This window comes from Metarhizium robertsii (assembly GCF_000187425.2).
Source record: "Metarhizium robertsii ARSEF 23 chromosome Unknown MAA_Scf_5, whole genome shotgun sequence".
NCBI lineage: Eukaryota > Fungi > Ascomycota > Sordariomycetes > Hypocreales > Clavicipitaceae > Metarhizium > Metarhizium robertsii.
In genome coordinates this window covers 2734012-2754208 of record NW_011942193.1, presented here as the reverse complement: position 1 = coordinate 2754208, position 20197 = coordinate 2734012, and the positions used below count along the sequence as shown (strand labels likewise).

General features: G+C 51.3%; 9 protein-coding genes across 9 annotated transcripts; 5 read left to right on the top strand and 4 right to left on the bottom strand.

Moving 5' to 3' along the window:
- Nucleotides 1-349: 349 nt before the first annotated feature.
- Nucleotides 350-734, top strand: MAA_07227 (Thioredoxin-like fold protein; the record flags this gene model as incomplete). Its single annotated transcript, XM_007825225.1, has 2 exons — nt 350-544; nt 609-734. 2 exons carry the CDS (start codon nt 350-352, stop codon nt 732-734), a joined length of 321 nt encoding a protein of 106 aa, XP_007823416.1.
- A 61-nt stretch (nt 735-795) lies between these two features.
- Nucleotides 796-1993, bottom strand: MAA_07226 (HpcH/HpaI aldolase/citrate lyase family protein; the record flags this gene model as incomplete). Its single annotated transcript, XM_007825224.1, has 5 exons — nt 796-1061; nt 1262-1529; nt 1598-1623; nt 1691-1783; nt 1840-1993. The coding sequence occupies 5 exons, from the start codon at nt 1991-1993 to the stop codon at nt 796-798; spliced, it is 807 nt and encodes a 268-aa protein (XP_007823415.1).
- Nucleotides 1994-2958: 965 nt separating this feature from the next.
- MAA_07225 (RNA polymerase Rpb7-like domain-containing protein) lies at nt 2959-3656 on the bottom strand (the record flags this gene model as incomplete). Its single annotated transcript, XM_007825223.2, has 4 exons — nt 2959-2974; nt 3041-3210; nt 3274-3354; nt 3408-3656. The coding sequence occupies 4 exons, from the start codon at nt 3654-3656 to the stop codon at nt 2959-2961; spliced, it is 516 nt and encodes a 171-aa protein (XP_007823414.2).
- A 2255-nt stretch (nt 3657-5911) lies between these two features.
- Nucleotides 5912-6707, top strand: MAA_07224 (ER membrane protein; the record flags this gene model as incomplete). The annotated part of the gene is made up of 2 exons (XM_007825222.2): nt 5912-5974; nt 6252-6707. The coding sequence occupies 2 exons, from the start codon at nt 5912-5914 to the stop codon at nt 6705-6707; spliced, it is 519 nt and encodes a 172-aa protein (XP_007823413.2).
- Nucleotides 6708-7380: 673 nt separating this feature from the next.
- MAA_07223 (uncharacterized protein) lies at nt 7381-8085 on the bottom strand (the record flags this gene model as incomplete). Its single annotated transcript, XM_007825221.1, has 1 exon — nt 7381-8085. The coding sequence occupies one exon, from the start codon at nt 8083-8085 to the stop codon at nt 7381-7383; it is 705 nt and encodes a 234-aa protein (XP_007823412.1).
- Nucleotides 8086-9454: 1369 nt separating this feature from the next.
- On the top strand, nt 9455-10929 carry MAA_07222 (FAD-dependent monooxygenase; the record flags this gene model as incomplete). The annotated part of the gene is made up of 3 exons (XM_007825220.1): nt 9455-9750; nt 9810-10048; nt 10097-10929. 3 exons carry the CDS (start codon nt 9455-9457, stop codon nt 10927-10929), a joined length of 1368 nt encoding a protein of 455 aa, XP_007823411.1.
- A 937-nt stretch (nt 10930-11866) lies between these two features.
- On the top strand, nt 11867-12394 carry MAA_11250 (uncharacterized protein; the record flags this gene model as incomplete). The annotated part of the gene is made up of 1 exon (XM_011413230.1): nt 11867-12394. The coding sequence occupies one exon, from the start codon at nt 11867-11869 to the stop codon at nt 12392-12394; it is 528 nt and encodes a 175-aa protein (XP_011411532.1).
- Nucleotides 12395-12801: 407 nt separating this feature from the next.
- Nucleotides 12802-16530, top strand: MAA_07221 (carbamoyl-phosphate synthase, arginine-specific large chain; the record flags this gene model as incomplete). The annotated part of the gene is made up of 3 exons (XM_007825219.2): nt 12802-13147; nt 13305-16363; nt 16423-16530. 3 exons carry the CDS (start codon nt 12802-12804, stop codon nt 16528-16530), a joined length of 3513 nt encoding a protein of 1170 aa, XP_007823410.2.
- Nucleotides 16531-17836: 1306 nt separating this feature from the next.
- On the bottom strand, nt 17837-19990 carry MAA_07220 (nuclear pore complex, npl4 component; the record flags this gene model as incomplete). The annotated part of the gene is made up of 4 exons (XM_007825218.1): nt 17837-18121; nt 18203-19643; nt 19726-19850; nt 19907-19990. The coding sequence occupies 4 exons, from the start codon at nt 19988-19990 to the stop codon at nt 17837-17839; spliced, it is 1935 nt and encodes a 644-aa protein (XP_007823409.1).
- Nucleotides 19991-20197: the final 207 nt, after the last annotated feature.

Genomic DNA, 20197 nt, shown 5'->3' with positions numbered 1-20197 from the left:
TGTCGACTAATAAATGAACGAAAGAGTTGGCTTCGAGGAATTCTGTTGACCTTGGCTCTGGTGGGGTGGGATGTTCTAGAATTACTGAATCGGCGGCGCACCTCAAGCTCAGCTCCAGCACCGTCACCGCCTTCTTAATTGGATGCGGGGTCGGCGCAGCTCGGGCCCCTAGTCTTACAAGGGAGTGGGGACGGGTGCGTAAAAAGTGATGTAGGTGACAACAGTGGATGCCGTCGTCTTCGTCAACCTCTACTTACATATGTATGTCCAGATGATCCGAGGTGAACTATTTCGTACTGTCACTAGCTTATATTATTGAGGAATACCAAAGTACAATTCATAAACAGCAATGTTTGTCACCAATCGCCTTTTGCAGACCTGCAGAATCACCCTTTTCACCCGCGACAACTGCGGCCTTTGCACACAAGCAAAAGGCGTGTTATCCGACGTGTGGGATAAGCGGCCGTTCGCATACAAGGAGGTGAATCTGGCTTTACCCGAGTCTCGATCTTGGATGGAATTTTACGATTTTGATATCCCAGTGGTGAGACAAGTGGTCATGTTTGGCACCTCCTCAAAGACCCGATAATTACTGACTCCGCGACAAGATACACATCAGCAAGGTCAATGCTGCCGAAGAACAGGTCAATGCAGCCGGCAAAGCAGTCAAGTTGATGCACCGCTTCACCGTTGAACAGGTAGAAGCGAAAATGGACCAAGTCGAGAAGAATTAGCTCAGCCTGCTATTATTACCATGGTTCCACACAAGCGGCACCCTTCTCTTGCCGGAAATCCCTAATATGAGCCCTTCTTCTCAGCGATAGGACCGCCCTGTGAGGCGTTGAATTGCTGTTTCAGTATATAATCCAGTGCAGTGTAGTCGGCCGATACACTGATCATGTCGAAGCCCTGGTCGGCATAGAGCTTGGCCTGCTCGCCGCTCGTGGCGTACATGCCGCACTTCTTGCCGGCTTTCCGGCATGCTGCGAGGATTCGAGCAATGGCTTCTTTCAGCTCGGGGGCCATGACACCGTCTAGGATGGGGTGGCCAATATTATTGCCTGTATCATGTTGGTTAGTCTAGCGCCTTATAGATATATTTTGCCTGTTCACAAGTATGCGCTGATACGGATTGTACTGCAGCGTGTTATCGCATAGTGCACGAGGGCCAAGTATTTGGTCTGGCTAAATGCTTCTTGCCTCCCACCGCCTATATTGGGAACTGAAGTATGGGAAAGGGAGGGCTGGTGTTTAGCCATACCAAGGTCAAAGGGTCCGATGAAGAGCACGTCAACGCCCTTCACGGCAGCGATTTCTTCCACCTCGCTCAAAGCCTCTCGCGTCTCAATCTGGACCATTGTCAAGAGAGCGTCGTTTGCCTGCTGCAGGTACTCCGTAAACGAAGGCACGGGATTGAACCGCTCGGGCGCGATGGGGGATCCGAATCCTCGCTTGCCCCAGGGCGGGAACTTGGCAGCTTGAACCAACTCTCTTGCTTGGTCTGCCGAACGAAGCAGTGGTACGAGAATCTAAAATGGTCAACATGCCGAGCTCTGGTCCCCTGGTGTTTAAGATATGTCAACCATGCCCAACTTACACCATGAGCACCAGCATCCAATGCCCCTATCCAGAGTCGGTCAGCACGCCATCACGTATCTCCTCCGGGGAGATGAAAAAGGAAATCACTCACGTTTGACCATCCACGACTGCACATCCGGCAGCCTGACAAGAGGCGTCACGCCCAACGCCGCAATCGCCGGCACCGCATCATGCATGGCCCCATCTGGCTACCGTCAGCAAAGCCGCATCAAGCAGACATTCCAAAGCGTATTTGCCTACCGTCAATGTTCCCATGCTCACAATCAACCATGACCCAATCTACGCCCGACCTCGCCAGCAGCCTCGATACATTGGCCCCCGGAATCATCTGCCACATCCCCATGGACTGCTTGCCCTGAGCAAACGCCGTCTTGAGCCGATTGCACGCCTGCATGGTGTATGTCCTCTGTAACGTTGTCACAACTTATAACGCAGCTTTCTTTGAAATAAAAGTATATAATGCCTAAGCAGTGAGCCAGTGAACACCTTCAATAAGGCGTGCGTGTCAAGAATGAAAAGGGTGCAAGGTATGGTCAAGGCCTCAAGAGACGGTTTTGTATCACAGTGTGGTTGCGGGGACGTGTGGTTCTACTTCAGCGGCATCGGCGCACTTGTCGGCTTGGGGCGCATAAAACGCCCGTCCTGGCATTAGTCTCCAAGGCTGCTTGATCCTGCGCAGGATGCAATTGGACTACGTACTCCGTACTTTGAAGTGGTTACTGCTTTCGCATTCGGGAGTTAACATGGCTTGGTGGGGATCGAGTGGAGTGGGGGTGACGATGCGCTGGGGAAGAGTCATCGGTGGGGGGTTGCAGGACGAGTTGATGTCTGGTTCGGGATTTGTTTACCCCGAGACAGATGCCAATTGATATCAATTAAACACGCCGTTTTGCTTTGAATATCTCACCTTTTTGTGCCGACAAGGACGCTGACAATCGATGAAGTAGGCCCTGACGTGCTGCTATACATCAAAACCAAACCAACTTGTAGCTACAAACTACGTCAAGCTCAGCGCATGTGGGAAGAGAGGCTACTGACTTTGACCTTTTCTATTCGTTTGGGGTCTTTTGTTTCTCTTCATTTTGTACTTCATCTTTAACAAAACATTTTGCTTTGCCCAATCAATCCCTCCTGGCGCTCGCGCCATCTCAAATTCTAGTCGTGATATATTCTGTTGGGCCCTGTTAGGGAGTCGCGTCGTATGCCCAGAGGAACAGCTTCTCAGACCTGTACCACACAGGAGCCCCTGGTCTTATTATATTCTCTCAAGAATACTTGAGAGAGGTTTTTTTCCCATCTACCTTCTTCACCTCGAATGCGGTCGCGTTATAAATCGACGGCTCATAGATTCGTAGTTCATCAGTCCTGAAGACATCTGCAACAGCGTATTAGCGGCGTATTCAGGCGAAATTGATTTTGTAGTACAGAGTCATTAGCGTACCCTAGGTAATCCTCCTTGATACTTCCAATGGCCCACATCTCCCCGACTTCTGTTCTCGTTCCGATAATTTTGACGCGCACGTGCGTCCCGGGTTCGATAACTGTGTCCTCGTTATTGGTAAACTGCGGTGGCGTAGCGTTTGGATCCCATTTTATATCGCTTGGTATCAACTTCTCTTGTGGTTAGCTACAATCATTCTTTTAAAGAGCCTTCGCAAGCGTTGTCTGCCATACATGTGCGGAAACGAAAAGTCGCAGTGGGCCGGCCTGCGCGAAGAAACCCTGAGGATTGATAGAATATACAACCGCATCAACCTGCGCAAGTTAGAACTGTCCCTTATCTCAATGCGATGGTCTTGTTGTCATACCGTCTCGCCCTTGAATGGCCGCCAGACGACAGCGCGGTAACCGACTGTGAATTCTGCAAGACCGTTGCCTGGAAGAATGCGCCCCTCAGAGATATCGAACGTGTCCATGATAGAGATGATATAGTAGCTTCCAGCGCAAGTACCCTCTACGTCTTTCAGCAGCTTGCTGGTGACAAGTTCGTGCATGTTGCGTCCAAAGTACGAGGGGTGCAGGGTCACCCTGCGCTCCATGTTGTACAGGAAGAACATTGTGGACTCTCGCCCTACTGCGGGAAACAGCAGTAGCAGTCAATAATTCGGTGTATATTTAGTTGGATAGGCGTATTGGCGAGATGGAGGCTTCGCAGGACTCAAATCGGAGGGATAAAGGTTCGGCCCGCAGTTCCAGTTGGGGATGTATCGCGAGGATGCGCCGCTGAGGACGGAGCGACGAAGGATGTAGACGAGTCGGAATTTGGAGGAATGTGTTTGGAAGAGACTCTCCACGCCCCGAGAAGTGCACGGCTAGCCCCCGAGTGGGAGTTGGCGATGTGGTTGAGGATCTGAGAGGTTAACGACACAAGGCAGAGGGAGCAAATGCGACGCCAACATTGGTGGTTGAAATCTTGTCACCCAGATGAGAGGCGGGTGGTCCGTGCACAGCCTGGTCGCAGTTGCCTGGTTTTTCCCGGAGGTGCTTAAATGTACGGAGTACTTACAACCAGAGCAACGACGAGCAGGCTCGAATGTATATTTTCTTACTGTGATGCAAAAACGGTACCTTTTGGTCTTCTACGAATCATCACCAAGGAAGCTACATGTCTCAGCTCTTTGAATTATCCATGCTTCCTAATCATCATACAGAGCCTTTCTACGGAGTACCTCAGGGTCATCAGAGGCCAAGAGGCTGGTGGGCCACGAACTAAGGCGCAACACTAGGGAACAAACTCCAGTCACCGCCAACAAGATCTAGTACCTGGTACCTGGGGCCTGAGTTTGGTGAGCCGGGACTTGATCCGAACTTTCGAAGACAAGGGTTTTCTTCCAAGACCGGCTGTCGACTGTGATGCAATTGGCGGGAGAGAAACCCTGCAGCAGAACCATTCCTGCCTGACAACATGGAAACTCTCATCGCAAGGCCGTGCATTGACTGATGCAGAAAGTGTCAGGCAGCGGGACCTCAGCTACTATTTCACCTTTCGTACTCTTATCGCCATGGAGGATTTGCTCAGGAGACGCTTATTCGGTTGAGTGCCAGAATGGACCCTCCTTGCGCCACATAAGCTTGGTGTACCGAGTAATATTACCTGTCTTCAACAGCTATAGTATATGCACATTGTCGCCCCTGGGTACAGAACTGTTGCTCGGAGTATGACCGAAGGCCCGAATCCCTAGGCCGATTGTGCTTATTGTACTCTACAGTACATAATAACACGGGCTCTGGCAAGAAGATATCATTGTCCACAGCGAAGTATGGTATGTGCTGATATACCCCGATATCCATTACCGGCGCGATACACGTGTACTTTGGCAGGTCAAAGTCTCTTTGCCACCCATCCGGGTCGCAATAGCTCAGCCCTGCACTTCCCGGCGGGATTCATGAGACATTGCCTGTTCTCCGCAGAGTTTGCCCAGGCACACGGCCTAGGTCATGCATGCTGGTCTTCAAGGACATGGCTTACCTAGACAAGAGACCATGTATGTACTGCGATGCTGCTTGACAGCTGGTGGCCGAGGCAGCATCTGCCACTAGTTGGAGACGTGGCACGCTGCTCTGTGTGGGCTGTCATGACAGAACCACTGGATGACCACGACGGGAACACGAACAGGGCCGACAGGCTAGACTCTGTCAACCTCTCAGAGGGGCTTGGGGTGGCCTGGTGGTTCATGTCCAGCCTTGCAAGCTCCTACGCTCGCACAGCTCGCCTTGCCCAGTACTTAAGTACGAAGCAGCTATGGATTCGTTGGGTTTAGACCCACGCCCCGCCGTCCCTCACAGACTTTGGCAGCTGATGGACTGATGGTTGCAGCACGCCGAGAACCGGCAGACACTCTCTGTGTCCCTCCGTTTGCTAGTGTGACACCCCCTCTGAGCACAGCGCTTCAAACTCATTACAGCACGGAGTACTTAGTTACGGAGTACTCCGTAGACGAAGTTGGATGGAGTCCGGTCGACTTGGGCGCTGCGCTTTTGTCGTGGCTCAGAGTGGCCACGGAACGGAAGAGCCAACCGAACCCCGACAGGCAGAGCTGGCACATGAACTGACTGACCTGAATGAGCCAAACCTACCATCTCATCACTTCAACGATCGAGTTCGCTCCTTTTCTTCTCGTCTTCTTCTGCCATCCACTTCTATTTTTCTCGTGTAGGCGGGCTTTTGAGGAGGCGCTTCCGCCAACCTTTCCAGCTCGACTTCATCTCCTTGATTTACCCGCGTTTGTGTCTCGGCTCCTCGTTCCGCCATCGTCCCGCGGCTCGCTCTCTTTTATTTTTGGTTTTTTTGCTTGTGTGTCGCGTGCCCACCATGTCGCTGGATCTGGAGCACCACCTTACCTTTGTGAGCATCACCACCTATGGAACCTCGGATGTCTATCGACGTCCAACCCCTCCCTCATACCCAGCAATCTCACGTCAAATCTCAGCCTCAATCCCATACTGGACTTGGTGCGATTCAATACTAATTTTTCTTTCTGGTTTTCATGTACACAGTATGGCGCTTACCACCATAATTCAATCAACAAGCTTATTCACATAATATGCGTTCCGATTATTCTGATCTCGGCCTTTTGCATGGTATGCTCATGGAATCACCGCCTCCGAAATCCGACATCAACCATTCGGCACTGGTCCTAATTCTTTTCTAGGCCACATACTCGGGCACCCTCATCCAGACCCCTAGCTGGCTCTCCGTGCCGTATCTTGACCTCAATCTGGGCACCATTGCGGCTCTCATGTATTCGGCACTCTACTTACTGCTCGAGCCAGTGGCTGGCTTTGTGTTGGCTGCATTCTGCTTGGCCGGCACCGCTTACTCCAATTTCCTCAAAGTAGAGAACCCAGCTACCACTTTCCAGATTGCACTCGGCTGCCATCTTGTTGCCTGGATTTTCCAATTCGTCGGACACGGAGCGTTCGAAGGCCGCGCTCCTGCCTTGCTGGATAACCTACTCCAGGCCATCTTCTTAGCCCCATTGTTCGTCTGGCTTGAGGTCCTCTTCAAGCTAGGATACCGCCCTGAGCTCCAGGCTCGTGTCGACAAGAAAGTACAGCAAGAAATCGCCAAGTTCAAGGCCGCTTCTAAGAATGGGAAAGCCAAGTAAATGGGAAAACACGCCACGAATTGTGTGTTGCTGAGCGATTAATTACCCAATGAAGCAGGAAGCTACAGTGGGAGGCAAGAAATATTTGGCCTAACCATGTAACCATGCATCGCGCGTCATACTACTGGATACTGGGACATATCAACGCACACTTGGCCAACGGCCAATACTCGAGCATATTGCCACAGACTATACATGCCCAACCCGAAGTTTCATTGCAAGGAGTAACTGCTGTTGATCGGTTACTCTTTGTGTATCGACATGTCTCAAAAGTCAAATTCTACCAAATGATTGTTTTATTTTTGAAAAAGATAGGCTAGGTATGGTGACGGCTCTTGCTGTTCTATCTAGAAAGGAAGCAAATTGCCCCAACCGACCCGATATCTTGTTTATATCAACCCTCTATTAGCGAATTGTTTTTCAAATGATCAGCGCCTCGATGTCGATGCACTGATGTCCTCAGCCTAGTGTTGAAGAAAACTGAAGTGTACTATATGAAGGAAGAAGTTGTAGATGGAAATCGGGGGCGGGGGAGGAGCATAGAATGGTACAGTACGATGTGCGGTAAAAAATCAACACCATGATCAAATTGGAAAGGAAAATCAAACCATCATCTTGAGCCACGTTCGGACGCATTGACTTGTCGCTGTTCGCGTATGTGCACAAGGTGGACTCAAAAAAAGGCCCCTTCCTCTTCTTCGCGAAGCGCTTTTTCGCAAACCATTGATTCCGAAGACGGAGTTCTGCTCTTCCAGTACCTTTCCCGTCTGCGTGCTTTGTCTCCCATGAAGTTGAATTGAACGGGAGGCCGCTTGAGCTTGCCTTTGGTTATCGAACGGTTTCCGCATTTCGAGGACAAGCCCGGTTGTACGGTGTATGAATCATCGAGAGACTCTGATGCAAGTTGTATACCGCTGCTCGTTTCGGAATCTCCTGGCAAGAGGGACTCGTCCGGTGCAGAACTGTCCCGAACGGCACGAATGGTTGGGCCCAATTCCGCGAGAGTCTTGTCCGATCCAGCGCTCATTCTAACTGTAAGAGGCTGCTGTGTTTCGTCTTCCTGAGTGTTCTGTGGTGAAGACTTGTCATGGCTTGCGTCCGAAACGTGATGGTCCTCCACGTCGGCTGCTGCGTCTGCCGGATCAGATGCCGAATATGCGTCGCTGTCACGGCAATCCTCACACTTGACAGAGTCCTGTGTAACAAGGCGATTCTTACGAACTTTTGAACGACGCGAAAAGAAGCCTTGCAACCGTTGTGATAGCCTGGAGCTACGTCCCTGTTTCCCGTGCTCAGGAGATCGGTTGCATGGAAGATGACAATCCGCTGTGTGTCCGCATCCGAACTTGCGGATCCCTTGGCACATAGGTCCCCCCATGATTGCGATGGTTCTTTTCTTTTTTTCAGTTTTTTTTTTTTTTCCAGGATGAATAACGATGATGTATTTGGAAGATATCAGGGACGATGATGGTAGACAAAAGTTTCGATGGAAGCAAGTTGTGCAAAGATACGAGGTGCTGCGAAAGAATGTAAATGGTTCGTGAGGATTCGAGGTTTGTGTATTAAAAAATCCGTGGTGATGCGGCATATTATACTCTTTTGCAGAGAGGTGAACATGATGTGAATACCATGGAAACTTTTGATATATTTCTTACAAGTTGTGATTTCGAACACAATAGGCTTTACAAGCGGTTCTGTTACGGTTATTCAGCGGCACTTGTTAAGACGGTGTCAAAGGGCTTAGGGGGCCAAAAGTCAATTTGGAGTCGTGAAGTGCCAGTGTGTCAGTCCTGTTCAGATTAGATGGAGACCTTGTTTTTTTCTTCGTCTTTGTTCATGATGGCGAGTGAGTCGCGCGCCTTTGGTTGAAACCCGGTTGTCGGTGCGTGGCACCGTTGTCAAAGAGCCAAGGAGTGGACAAAACGGCCTTTGCGGCATCGCTCATTCAAGGCAAGCTCTTCTCTGGCTTTGGATATTTGTGACCGGACCTTCTGTGAATATACTGCGTCTTGTATATCGTCTGTTGGGTGGGTGTACACCTGTGTATCATTGAGGACCAAGTACACGTATTCCACAGTGCACTCGTCCAGCTCAATCGATGTTTGTGTATCCCAGTAACCTTGCATGCCAGAATATTATGATACAGGACGATACGTGTAGCCACGTCGGGCCAAATGCTCTTTGCGCCAAGCGGTACTGCCAGCGGGCTATTTTGTTATACAACTGGCGTCGGTGGGTGGAATAACCCCCGCGACGACGGACAGTGCTATCAAGTTCCTTGTTTCCATTTACTACGTAGTCAATCGAGTTTATGCAACCATGTTGGGGCTGTCTTCTTTTGATCCTTGAAAAGAAAAAAAGCTGTTCTATTCGCACGCTGATGAGTGCTGCGATGGCAACGTTCTCAGTTGGCCTAACCAAGGAAGACATCACTACGACATCGCATCTTCCCATGCCGGAAAAGGCAAGAGGAATGACCAACTACCAACTACTCCCACTTTGTTGTACATCCCATGCCGTGCCGCTCAGCCACATGATACGACATGCGGGTGCAGTGACTCAAACCAAGCCGCGGGATGGGCGGCTTACGATGCGTCCAAGCATAAAAGGAAACAAGTCGCGCATACAGCCGCCAACTAGTTACACACTCCCACATCTGTCCGTCGGCATCGTTATTCTGGTTCTGGAGAGGTATCGCACGGCAGGCCACCCCAGGTTTCATAAACGGCCAAACGCCTCCGCGCCGAATGGCTCACGAGCACTATGAAATCGCCATCATAGGCGGCGGCATAGCAGGCCTCACTCTGGCTTTGCTTTGCGAGCGGTTGGGTTTCAGTTACATCCTCTTTGAAAAGCGAGACTCGCTCGAGGGCGATAACGGCGCGGGAATCAGCTTACAGGCGAATGCCCTGCGTATCCTAGACCAGCTGGGTGTCGCAGAGAAGGTGGACGCGGAGGCGGGCACGTTGGCTGAAACATATCGGTATGATGAAGATGGAAACCAGATTATGAGAAACAGTGCTCTGGGTACCAGTAAGAAGAGGTGTGTCTCTGTTTCGCGGTATTCGGTTTTATTGTTCTTGGTGCTGATGTTTGGCGTAGGGTTGGTTATGGCTTCACCATCATGGAGCGAGCGGCGTTCCGTCGTATACTTTGGGAGAGTATCACACGGAGAGAATGCATCATGGCTCCGTGCCTGGTAACCTCGGTTGAGGAGAATGAGGATGAGGTCATTGTTCGTACGGCTCGTGGATCCTATCGAGCCGACTTGGTCGTGGGTGCAGATGGCGTAAACAGCACGCTGCGAAGGCTCGTGGATGCCTCAAAGCCCATGGCCGAATGTAAGTTTTTGTGGCCGTCCCGATTCACACCGGCTGATCCACATTCAGACGAACAAACGAACAAAGAATCAATCTGCCAGCTGAAAACAGATATGTCATCGCCCTTCACTTGCACCTACGGCATGTCCTCCGCAACACCAGGCATCCTCCCCGGCGACCACTTCGGCACTCACCGCCCAAACGGGGGCGTTCTAGCCTTTGCCGGTAAAGGAGGCACCATATTCTGGTTCCTCTTCGAAAACCAAGCCGCAAATACCCAGCTGCCGCCGCGATATTCAGCCTCCGACGCGGACAAAGCGTGCCAATTGCTCGCGGACATCCGTGTCATGCCAGAAGCGACGTTCGGCGACGTTGACAAGAACGCTATTTTCAAGTTCAAAATCCCGCTTCAGGAAGGCGTCGCGCCAATCTGGCACACTCATCGTAGCGTGTTGGTAGGTGATGCGGCGTGCAAGATATCTCCTGCCAGTGGAATGGGGGCTTGCCAGGCCATCGAGATGTGTGCCGTGCTCATGAATGAACTTGTGAGGGCGAGGAGAGGGGCCTTGTCAAGGCGAGAGGGGCGAATATCTCGCCAGCTGATGCGCTCTGCGTTGGAGAAGTATCACGAGATACGGAGGCCATTCGCGGTGAGCATGATGGCAAAGGCGCATTTGATCACTCAGATTTGCTTGTGTACTCCCGGGATGCCCACTGCTTTTGGAGAGCAAATAAGACAGCTTTCGGAAGAGTCTTTTTTCAGTCTTGCGGTTGAAAATTGGAAGGATTCGCCCACTGTGGAGGATTTGGAGCTGACGCCGCGGGCAAGGCTTTGTAGTGAAGCCATAGCCAAGGAAATGACACAGGCTGTGCGTGAAAGGACCAAAACCCAAACAAAATAGCAAGGGTTCCTATCGTATTAAAATCTAGCCTAGGGTAGGCTCCAGGTTGCTGTATGCCCGAGTGTTGCCCTGTGGGCTACAATTTCATGCTGTAGACCATGACAGGTTTCCTTTTAGCGCGTTTCTTCTGCCGATATGTCGACCGGGAGGTGCTAAGCGATACGTAGACATGCACTTGTCTCGGGCTTCATCCTTTACAGAGATGATCTGTATATTTCGGTCTTGGGGTGCCAGGCATACCGCTGAGGCATGGTATGGCGTTTCTCAAACTTTTTAAAAGATTTCCAAGTTGGAGCCGGGTTTGGCAAACGTCCAGTGTGGCGAAGATATAGTCAATACATGTGAGAGAAGGTCTGGTGGGAGTATTCGAGTGGTGATGCGGCCAGGTGAAGTCGTTGCTTACATAATCACGCACAATCCTAGCTGGGACGCACCAATCCTACGATGTCTACCGCATTGCAGACGATGGCATGGGCAATTCCATGGCTGTATGATGGAGAAGACGCAGAAGACGCAGAAGATGCAAAAGTATTGTCATATTCTGACAATTTTGGCATCTTGTCTCTGCAAGCAAGCAACGCGCTAATAAGGTTCAGGGTTGGCAAAGTTGGCAGCTGGCTAGCCAAGTGACTACCGAGAAGCTCCCTATCAGCTGATCCAATTAGAAGAGCTGGGGACTTTGCATTTGGGAAAAAAGATGGCCCACTCAAGAATAATGCGCATATCAGGTGGATCATTGATACGGCAAAGCGTGGGGAGGGACCCAGGCAAGGTGACGACGGACAGGACAGACGAGAAGGCGGGTTCGGTCATCAATTGATGTCAACGGTGCAGGTTCCAGGCTGGTTGATGTGAAGGCTTCATCAGCCATGAAGCAAGGAACGGATTGACGCGGCAGCAACCCGCTTTGGTGCTCATGGGCCGACGTTGTACAGCCATGGCACGGGTCAACAGTCAACATGTTGTGCGCGCCTCGTACGGAGTACTCCGTACTTGTCCGGAAATGCTTGCATGCGCCGTGCAGCAGGCACACCTCATCCGCACTTGGATGACGAGTGAGCTGGCGTCAGGCGTTACACATGCATCAATTGATGATGCATCATTGCCTCCCATTGCAGAGACGATTTGGGCAAGTTTCTACGAGCAGGCGGGCATCAATCGAAGACTGGACATTGTCATCAAGAAGGAGAAGGATGGCGTCGGCTTTATCCTGGATGCCGAACTCGCAGCGCACTTTCCACCTTATGACTGTGCTGTGTGGTCAGGGTTCACACATTTGATGCGACAACCCACGCAGGTTTTTCTTTCCATGTTCTTTCCTTCCCGGCCCCTCAACAAGAAATCTTGCCAACAATTTGTCGCCGTCTGGTTCGGCGGCGCCACTGATGCTGCAGCCCCAGCAGCCGCAAGCACTAGGACCCATAACCAGTCGCTCTTGCTATCACCACTAGTAATTGACGCTTGATTCTCGAACAATACTTGACTATAGTGCTCACATACGCTGCTCCAAGCGACTAAACCACCTTATCTTATCGGCTGTTGACTGCGAGTCTGTCTGTGACTCGCCCAACCCCCGGACCGGAACCTGGAGTCGCCCAATTTTTTTTTTTTTTGCTGGCCCGAGCTCTTAATTGTTCCAATCCCGGCCTTTTGTCCCACGTCCCACACACCACACACACCACACACCACACATCCCTCTGCTTTTGGTCTTGGTCACCGACTTTCATTCCCTCTGCAATTCCGTGTCCCCTTCGCTTCGCTGGCCATCGACACCTGCTCAATTGGCCCCGCGAACGTCTAGGCTGCTCGAGGGACGGTGTCATTGAAGCATTGAACGCCCGGGGAGCTGTCTGTCTGTCGTCTGCAATTGTGATGCCTCCCGCGATGCCTTCGATGCTGGCTGGCCGCGCTCCGGTCATGCTCCGAGCTGGGCGTCGCATCCCTCGAACTCTGCCTTCTCCCGCCAGGTCTCTCACCACAGCCTCGTTGAGGTCGTCTGCCCGCTCTGTGCTGCAGGCTAAACAGGTCCCCAAGAGACTTGGCACAATTTCAATTGTCCGAAATTATAGCTCCTCGCCAGCCGAGTCCGCGCCAAACACCAAGGCTTACATCGACAGTGGGATCATTAAGCATGTTCAGAATGTCGATGTGAAGAAGGTTCTCGTCATTGGCAGTGGTGGTCTTGCCATTGGCCAGGCTGGTGAATTCGATTATTCAGGTTTGTTCCCTCATACCGACATCTCCCAAGAGGAGGCAGAGAGCAGGCACACCGAGGACGCGCTTTCACAGTCGTGACTCATGTGCCGCCGCAAACGTGACCAGATCTTGTGCAGATTCAAAGCCTCGCATGCTAACGCCGCCCTTTTCATATACAGGCTCACAAGCCCTCAAGGCTCTCAAGGAAGCTGGCGTCGCTTCCGTTCTGATCAACCCTAACATTGCTACTATCCAGACCAACCACTCCCTCGCCGATGAGGTCTACTATCTGCCAGTTACCCCCGAGTATGTCAGCTATGTCATCGAGAAAGAGAAGCCCGATGGCATATTCTTGTCCTTTGGCGGACAGACTGCCCTGAACTTGGGTGTCCAGATGCAGCGCCAAGGTCTATTCGAGAAGTACGGCGTCAAAGTCCTCGGCACTAGTGTTCGCACGCTGGAAGTTTCAGAGGACCGAGACCTCTTCGCCAAGGCCCTCGAAGAGATCAACATCCCAATTGCAAAGTCTATTGCCGTTGGCACTGTGGACGAAGCCTTGGATGCTGCTGAAAAGGTCGGCTATCCCATTATCGTGCGTGCCGCCTACGCCTTGGGTGGTCTAGGCTCTGGCTTTGCCAACAATGAAGAGGAGCTTCGCAACATGGCTGCGCGGTCACTGACCCTGTCGCCTCAAATTTTGGTGGAGAAGTCTCTCAAGGGCTGGAAGGAGCTCGAATACGAAGTCGTTCGCGACGCTAATAACAACTGCATCACGGTTTGCAACATGGAAAACTTTGATCCACTTGGCATCCACACTGGTGACTCAATTGTCGTTGCTCCTTCGCAAACCCTGAGCGATGAGGAATACCATATGCTTCGATCCGCGGCTATCAAGATTGTGCGACATCTTGGTGTTGTTGGTGAATGCAACGTTCAATATGCCTTGCAACCTGACGGCCTTGACTACCGTGTCATTGAGGTCAACGCCCGTCTCTCCCGATCTTCTGCCCTGGCCTCAAAAGCTACTGGCTACCCTCTGGCTTACACTGCTGCCAAGATTGGTCTTGGCCACAGTCTACCTGAGCTTCCCAACGCCGTTACCAAGACCACCACCGCCAACTTCGAACCCTCTCTGGATTACATTGTCACAAAAATGCCCCGATGGGATTTGTCCAAGTTTCAGCACGTTAAGCGTGATATTGGCAGTGCCATGAAGTCAGTCGGTGAAGTCATGGCAATTGGCCGAACGTTTGAAGAATCTTTCCAGAAGGCTATCCGTCAGGTTGATCCCCGATTTGTTGGCTTTCAGGGTGACAAGTTTGAAGACCTGGACTACGAGCTGCAGAACCCCACTGACCGTCGATGGCTCGCCGTCGGCCAGGCCATGCTTCACGAGAACTATTCTGTTGAGAAAGTTCATGAGCTGACCAAGATTGACAAGTGGTTCTTGTACAAGCTCCAGAACATTGTTGACTGCACCCGCGAGCTCCAGACCGCTGGTAGCCTGCAGGCTCTGAAGAAGGACCAGATTATCAAGGCGAAGAAACTTGGCTTCTCGGATCGCCAAATTGGTATGGCCGTCAACGCCACTGAGGACGAAGTGCGCTCTTGCCGATTGGGCTTCAACATCCGCCCTTGGGTCAAGAAGATTGACACCCTCGCTGCTGAGTTCCCTGCTGACACCAACTACCTGTACACTACTTATAACGGTTCTTCCCACGATGTGACTTTCGAGGATAATGGCACGGTCATTTTGGGAAGTGGGGTTTACCGCATTGGGTCGTCTGTGGAATTTGATTGGTGCGCAGTCGGCGCCACCCAAGCCCTCCGCCAGATGGGAGAGAAGACCGTCATGATCAATTATAATCCGGAGACCTACAGCACCGATTTTGATACAGCCGACAAGCTTTACTTCGAAGAGCTCAGTTACGAGCGTGTTATGGATATCTATGAACTGGAGAATGCCTCTGGCGTCGTTGTCTCTGTCGGCGGCCAATTGCCCCAGAATATTGCCCTGCGTCTACAGGAAACGGGCGGTGCCAAGGTTCTTGGAACGGATCCCAAAGACATCGACAAGGCCGAGGATCGTCAGAAGTTCTCCGAGATTCTCGACAGTATTGGCGTTGATCAGCCTGCATGGAAAGAGCTCACCTCCGTCCAGGCTGCTGAGAAGTTCGCCGAGGAAGTTGGATATCCCGTTCTTGTCCGTCCCAGTTACGTCCTCTCTGGCGCTGCCATGACTGTGATCCGCAGCCAGGAAGATCTCAAGGAGAAGCTTGAGGCCGCCAGCAATGTCTCCCCCGATCATCCCGTCGTCATCAGCAAGTTCATCGAGGGTGCCCAGGAAATTGACGTTGATGCGGTCGCCTCCAAGGGCGAACTCATCATCCACGCAGTCTCTGAGCACGTTGAACAGGCTGGTGTCCACTCTGGTGATGCCACTCTGGTTCTCCCACCTGCCAACCTGGACGGCGCCGTCATGGAGCGCGTCAAGGACATCGCCAAGAAGGTCGCCAAGGCCTGGAACATCACTGGTCCCTTCAACATGCAAATCATCAAGGCTGATGACCCCGAGGGTGGCGAGCCAGCCCTCAAGGTCATTGAGTGCAACCTCCGTGCTTCCCGATCGTTTCCCTTTGTCAGCAAGGTCCTCGGCCTGAACTTCATCGATGTCGCTACTAAAGCACTCGTCGGCAAGGACGTTCCTAAACCCACTGACCTCATGGCTGTCAAGCGCGACTACGTCGCTACCAAGGTACCTCAGTTCTCATGGACCCGTCTCGCTGGTGCCGATCCTTTCCTTGGCGTTGAAATGTCTTCGACTGGCGAGATTGCCTGCTTCGGCAAAGATCTCGTCGAAGCCTACTGGGCTTCTCTCCAGTCCACCATGAACTTCCGCATGCCCGAACCTGGTGAGGGTCTCCTCTTCGGCGGCGATACCAGCAAGGCCTGGTTGACCCAGGTTGTCGACTTCGTCTCCCCTCTCGGATACAAGCTGTATGCCGCCAGCAATGACGTCAAGGAATTCCTCGAGTCCACCACCAAGGACAAGATCAATGTCGAAGTCATTGAGTTCCCCAAGGAGGACAAGCGAGCCCTCCGTGAAGTCTTCCAAAAGTACGACATCCGTGGCTGCTTCAACTTGGCTGTTGCCCGTGGCAAGACCACTCTTGACGTTGACTATGTTATGCGCCGAAACGCCGTCGACTTTGGCGTGCCTCTTTTCATGGAACCCCAGGTAAATGAAATATCCCCTATGCTTCCCCCTTAGTTGCAATCGGTTACTAATATGCGTAGACGGCTATCCTCTTCGCCCAGTGCATGAGTGAAAAACTTCCCCGCAAGGAGGGTATTCCCTCTGAAGTCCGCCGCTGGTCCGACTTTATCGGCGGCAAGCCATTGTAAACCAATACAAGATAGCGATTCAGAAATACATGGGTTGAAACTAAAAATAAGGGTAGACACTGAATGTGTTGTCTGGTTTCTTTGCTACTTTTACTGTTGAAGATACTTGGAGTCCAGGATAGGTCATAAAATAAAAACGTTTCTCTCAGATTACCATTACTACAGGTTTCCCAAGGAAGTGTACAGAAGTAAGGAATGATATTATATAATATATCGTAAAATGTATTTATTTATATACGAATATCTAAGTAAATTTATATATAATTAGCTGCATTATAGTATGCTATAATATAATCAACAGTATGCTGGAAATAGCCCTTATAAGCTACTATGCAGCTATCAATAACATGCATTAACATATTCACACAACTTTACCCCTCAGACTAACTAATCGCATAGTACCTTTCAAGACCAATGGCTTGTAACATGGTGCCGAAGCAGCTTGACTCACTCCAAGAGCAAGCAAAGCTGGGATGCTCTGCCCCAGCACTTTCTCTTCGTTTTGCGATCCGCCACGCCTTCAGCACACCTCTACCTAATTATGTTATGCTGAGCCTAGCGTAGCCCATGGAGAGATGTCTTCCGCGGGCGTACGCCGCCGCAGGCATGGGAGGCGGACGAAAGCCGTTTGGCACCTCGCCATTTGGATTATGGCTACATTCACGGAGAATCTAGACTGTTTGCGCCGCGGGAGCTAATTATTAGTGGCTATTGAAGCCAGACGCGTCGCGGTTGCAGTGATATCACGGGAGCGGACATGCGACTATCATTGACCTTGGACATTAGGGCCACCACTTGCTTGATTATTACCATTCTGACCGCCAAGTGCTTCACTAGAAGCTCGGCCACAGCCAGATCTGTTGATACGTCGTAGAGCATGGGTCGAGGTTCGGGACATGGACAAATTGTCTCTGGAACAGCAAGGCTGCCACCTTGCTGGACAGGTTGATGTTTATCGCTAGTCTCCCAAGATCCATCGTCAGCCGAGCATCACACGGTCAGCTGGAATGTTTCTCTGCAGACTCAGACGTCTGAAGAACTCTTCCAAGCTACCGTCTGAGCTCTATATGCTGAGTAATATGCTATCCCCTGCGGTATCTCCGCTATAGAAGGGTAACCCAATTGAAATGCTACTGATACCTTGGAAATTACAGGCTAAAATTGGATCTAAATGTAACATGCAATGTGCCAGACATTATCTAGAAACCTGCAATGTGTATATTTGACTTCTACCTATGTAGGCGATTCACAATCCCAGCAGCCAATCAGATATCAACTCCGTGGATCATCCCGATCCGGAACAAACTTAAGCGTCTCGGTTCGGCGTCCGGCGTTCGTTCAGCCTGAAGGCAGCAAAGCGTTTAGTAAGTGGCTCACCCGAGTCACGCGCACTAACATGACGCGTCGAAAAATCATACGCAGAAGAGTCTGCCGAGGTGGTGGCATGGCCATCTCGCGGACGCTTGGGGAGTCGCTCACCAGTCGATTGCAGGATAGCCTGGAGGGTTTGCCAGCCTTCTGTTGAACGTAGTTGGAAAGATTCGGCGAGATCGTGTTGACTCGCGACTCGACACAGCAATGCTTCCTCATCCTGAAAATAGAGTCAAATGTGTCAGTGAACTAGGAACAGTAGCAAATATGCAGAAAAGATCAGAGAAAAAAGGACACAAACCTTGGATAGAATGCCCATTTGGTGGAGGAAGCATAGTAGATGAAAGTTGGAAACCTCTTGGCCGGTGTCGGATAAGTTGAGAGCTTTGGAAAGGGCAGAATGTTCTTGGGACTCCCCAATGTATTCGCGATTTTCGATAGGGAATCCTGTTTGGGTAAATGTTGGCTTCGGGTCTGCGGGGAAGCCATGTGTAAGAGTGACAAAGAGATACTCGACAGGGAATGAAGGTTTAGCGTTCTCTTGAACGTTGGCGCCATATTCATTCACCTTGCGATAGAATACTTCGGGAATGTACCGTGTCCGGCTGACAGATCCATCGTCTTCCTCCTCATCTCGAACCAGCATAACCGTCGGGTCGGCAGATGGTTCCACAATGTCAGCCCGCACCATCTCAACTGCTTCATTTGACATCTGGTATGAAGAGATGCCGATTTCGCCTTGTTCATTTCCCGTAATAATGCAAGTCACAAAATTGGAGCCATATCTGCCGGTGTCGCTCCATTTTGACGGCTTGGGGTGTTGTGCTTGTAATCTCGATGAGAAGCAAATTTCCAAAGACGATAAGAAGTATGAATCAGCATGGCGCTTGCAGACCACTGAGCCGTCGCCCCGACCCGCGTCCAGCAAATCTGTCCAAATGACACCGACAGGTTCTAGTCCACAGAGCTGGGCTATGTGCTCGACTTCTTTCTGGTTCCCCCAGGCGTTTAGCGTTATGCCGTCCAGTTCATCTACTTGCGGCGGCTCGTAGATGGCCTCCACCACAGCCTTGACACCAAGCGGAACTTCAGTGTATTCTGCGTACCGGCCATAAAGAAAACCAATTCTCTGTGAACCGGTCCTGCGCCATGCATCAATGAAGGAATCAACAATGGACGGTGATGCGAATTCAACATGGTCGACCATTCGAAACTGCTGTGGATTCAAGGTAATGGCGCTTGGTTGGCACTTTGTGCATACGCCTTCTGGCCACGGAGGATGGCCGGTAGGACAATCCCGTCGCACTCGGTAAAAGGGTTCCACAAGTGGAGGAATATAAGAGCTACCGAGCTCCGGCTTATTGGTTGAGGAGTTGATCTTTCTGAGGTGTGAGTGGAAGGACTGATATTTGATCTTCTTTTCGGCAAGATATCCAGGATCAAACGGATCCAGCGGTTGACAATAGTCACACATGCCTTTGGGTCCGTGTCGGCACATCTTGTCGCGGCCTCTGGGGATCTTTCCATCCAATTTGTCTAGCCGGTTGTCGAGCGCAGATTGCTTGACTACTTCCCAGGGCTTGGATATTCTCTCTACTCGTGGGTTGATTGGCATATCTTCTGTCGGTAAGACGGGCTTGCCGTTCAGTCTTCCGGATGTTGTCTTGGCCGAGTCATCGCCATTGGTAGCCCCGTTGGTTACGTTGGCGTGTTTGTAGTTGATGAAAATTAAATCGCCATGTCTAGGCAAAGGTCAGATCTCCATCCACATTTTCGTCTAGTTCGGTCCGTCCAGTTGTTGGATGGCGGTTTCAACATGCTTACTTGAGTCCGATTTGTCCAACCTTGAATTTTGCTATCTCAACCAGGACTTTGGCATCGCCTCCGTTTGGAGCATTTGACAGGGTGATGGTCTTGGGATCAACGGTGCTCGGAAGGTGTGGCAACAGCTACAATCATCACATTAGCGACTTGCATCGACCGACAGCAAAATCACAGCACCGACCTGGTCTCCCAGTTCTCCAAAGGTCGTTGTCTCCTCCACCGCCAGCCGGATCATGCCATCCGGCCCTCGTAGTCGCAACAGCATGACGGGCCACCTTCCCGATGCTGATTCTGCTACTGTCAATCTCGCCGAAGGCTCACCAGGTAGGTGAAGTGGTGGGGCTCGTGCTTCAGTCAAGTAAGCTCGGCACAGGGCAAAACGGTGGCAGGGAGAGCGAGTAGAAAAAAATTTCACTTCTCTAGGCCTCGATGGGTAGAGAGAAGGTGACAGCGAAGGGAAAAAGCAGGGTTG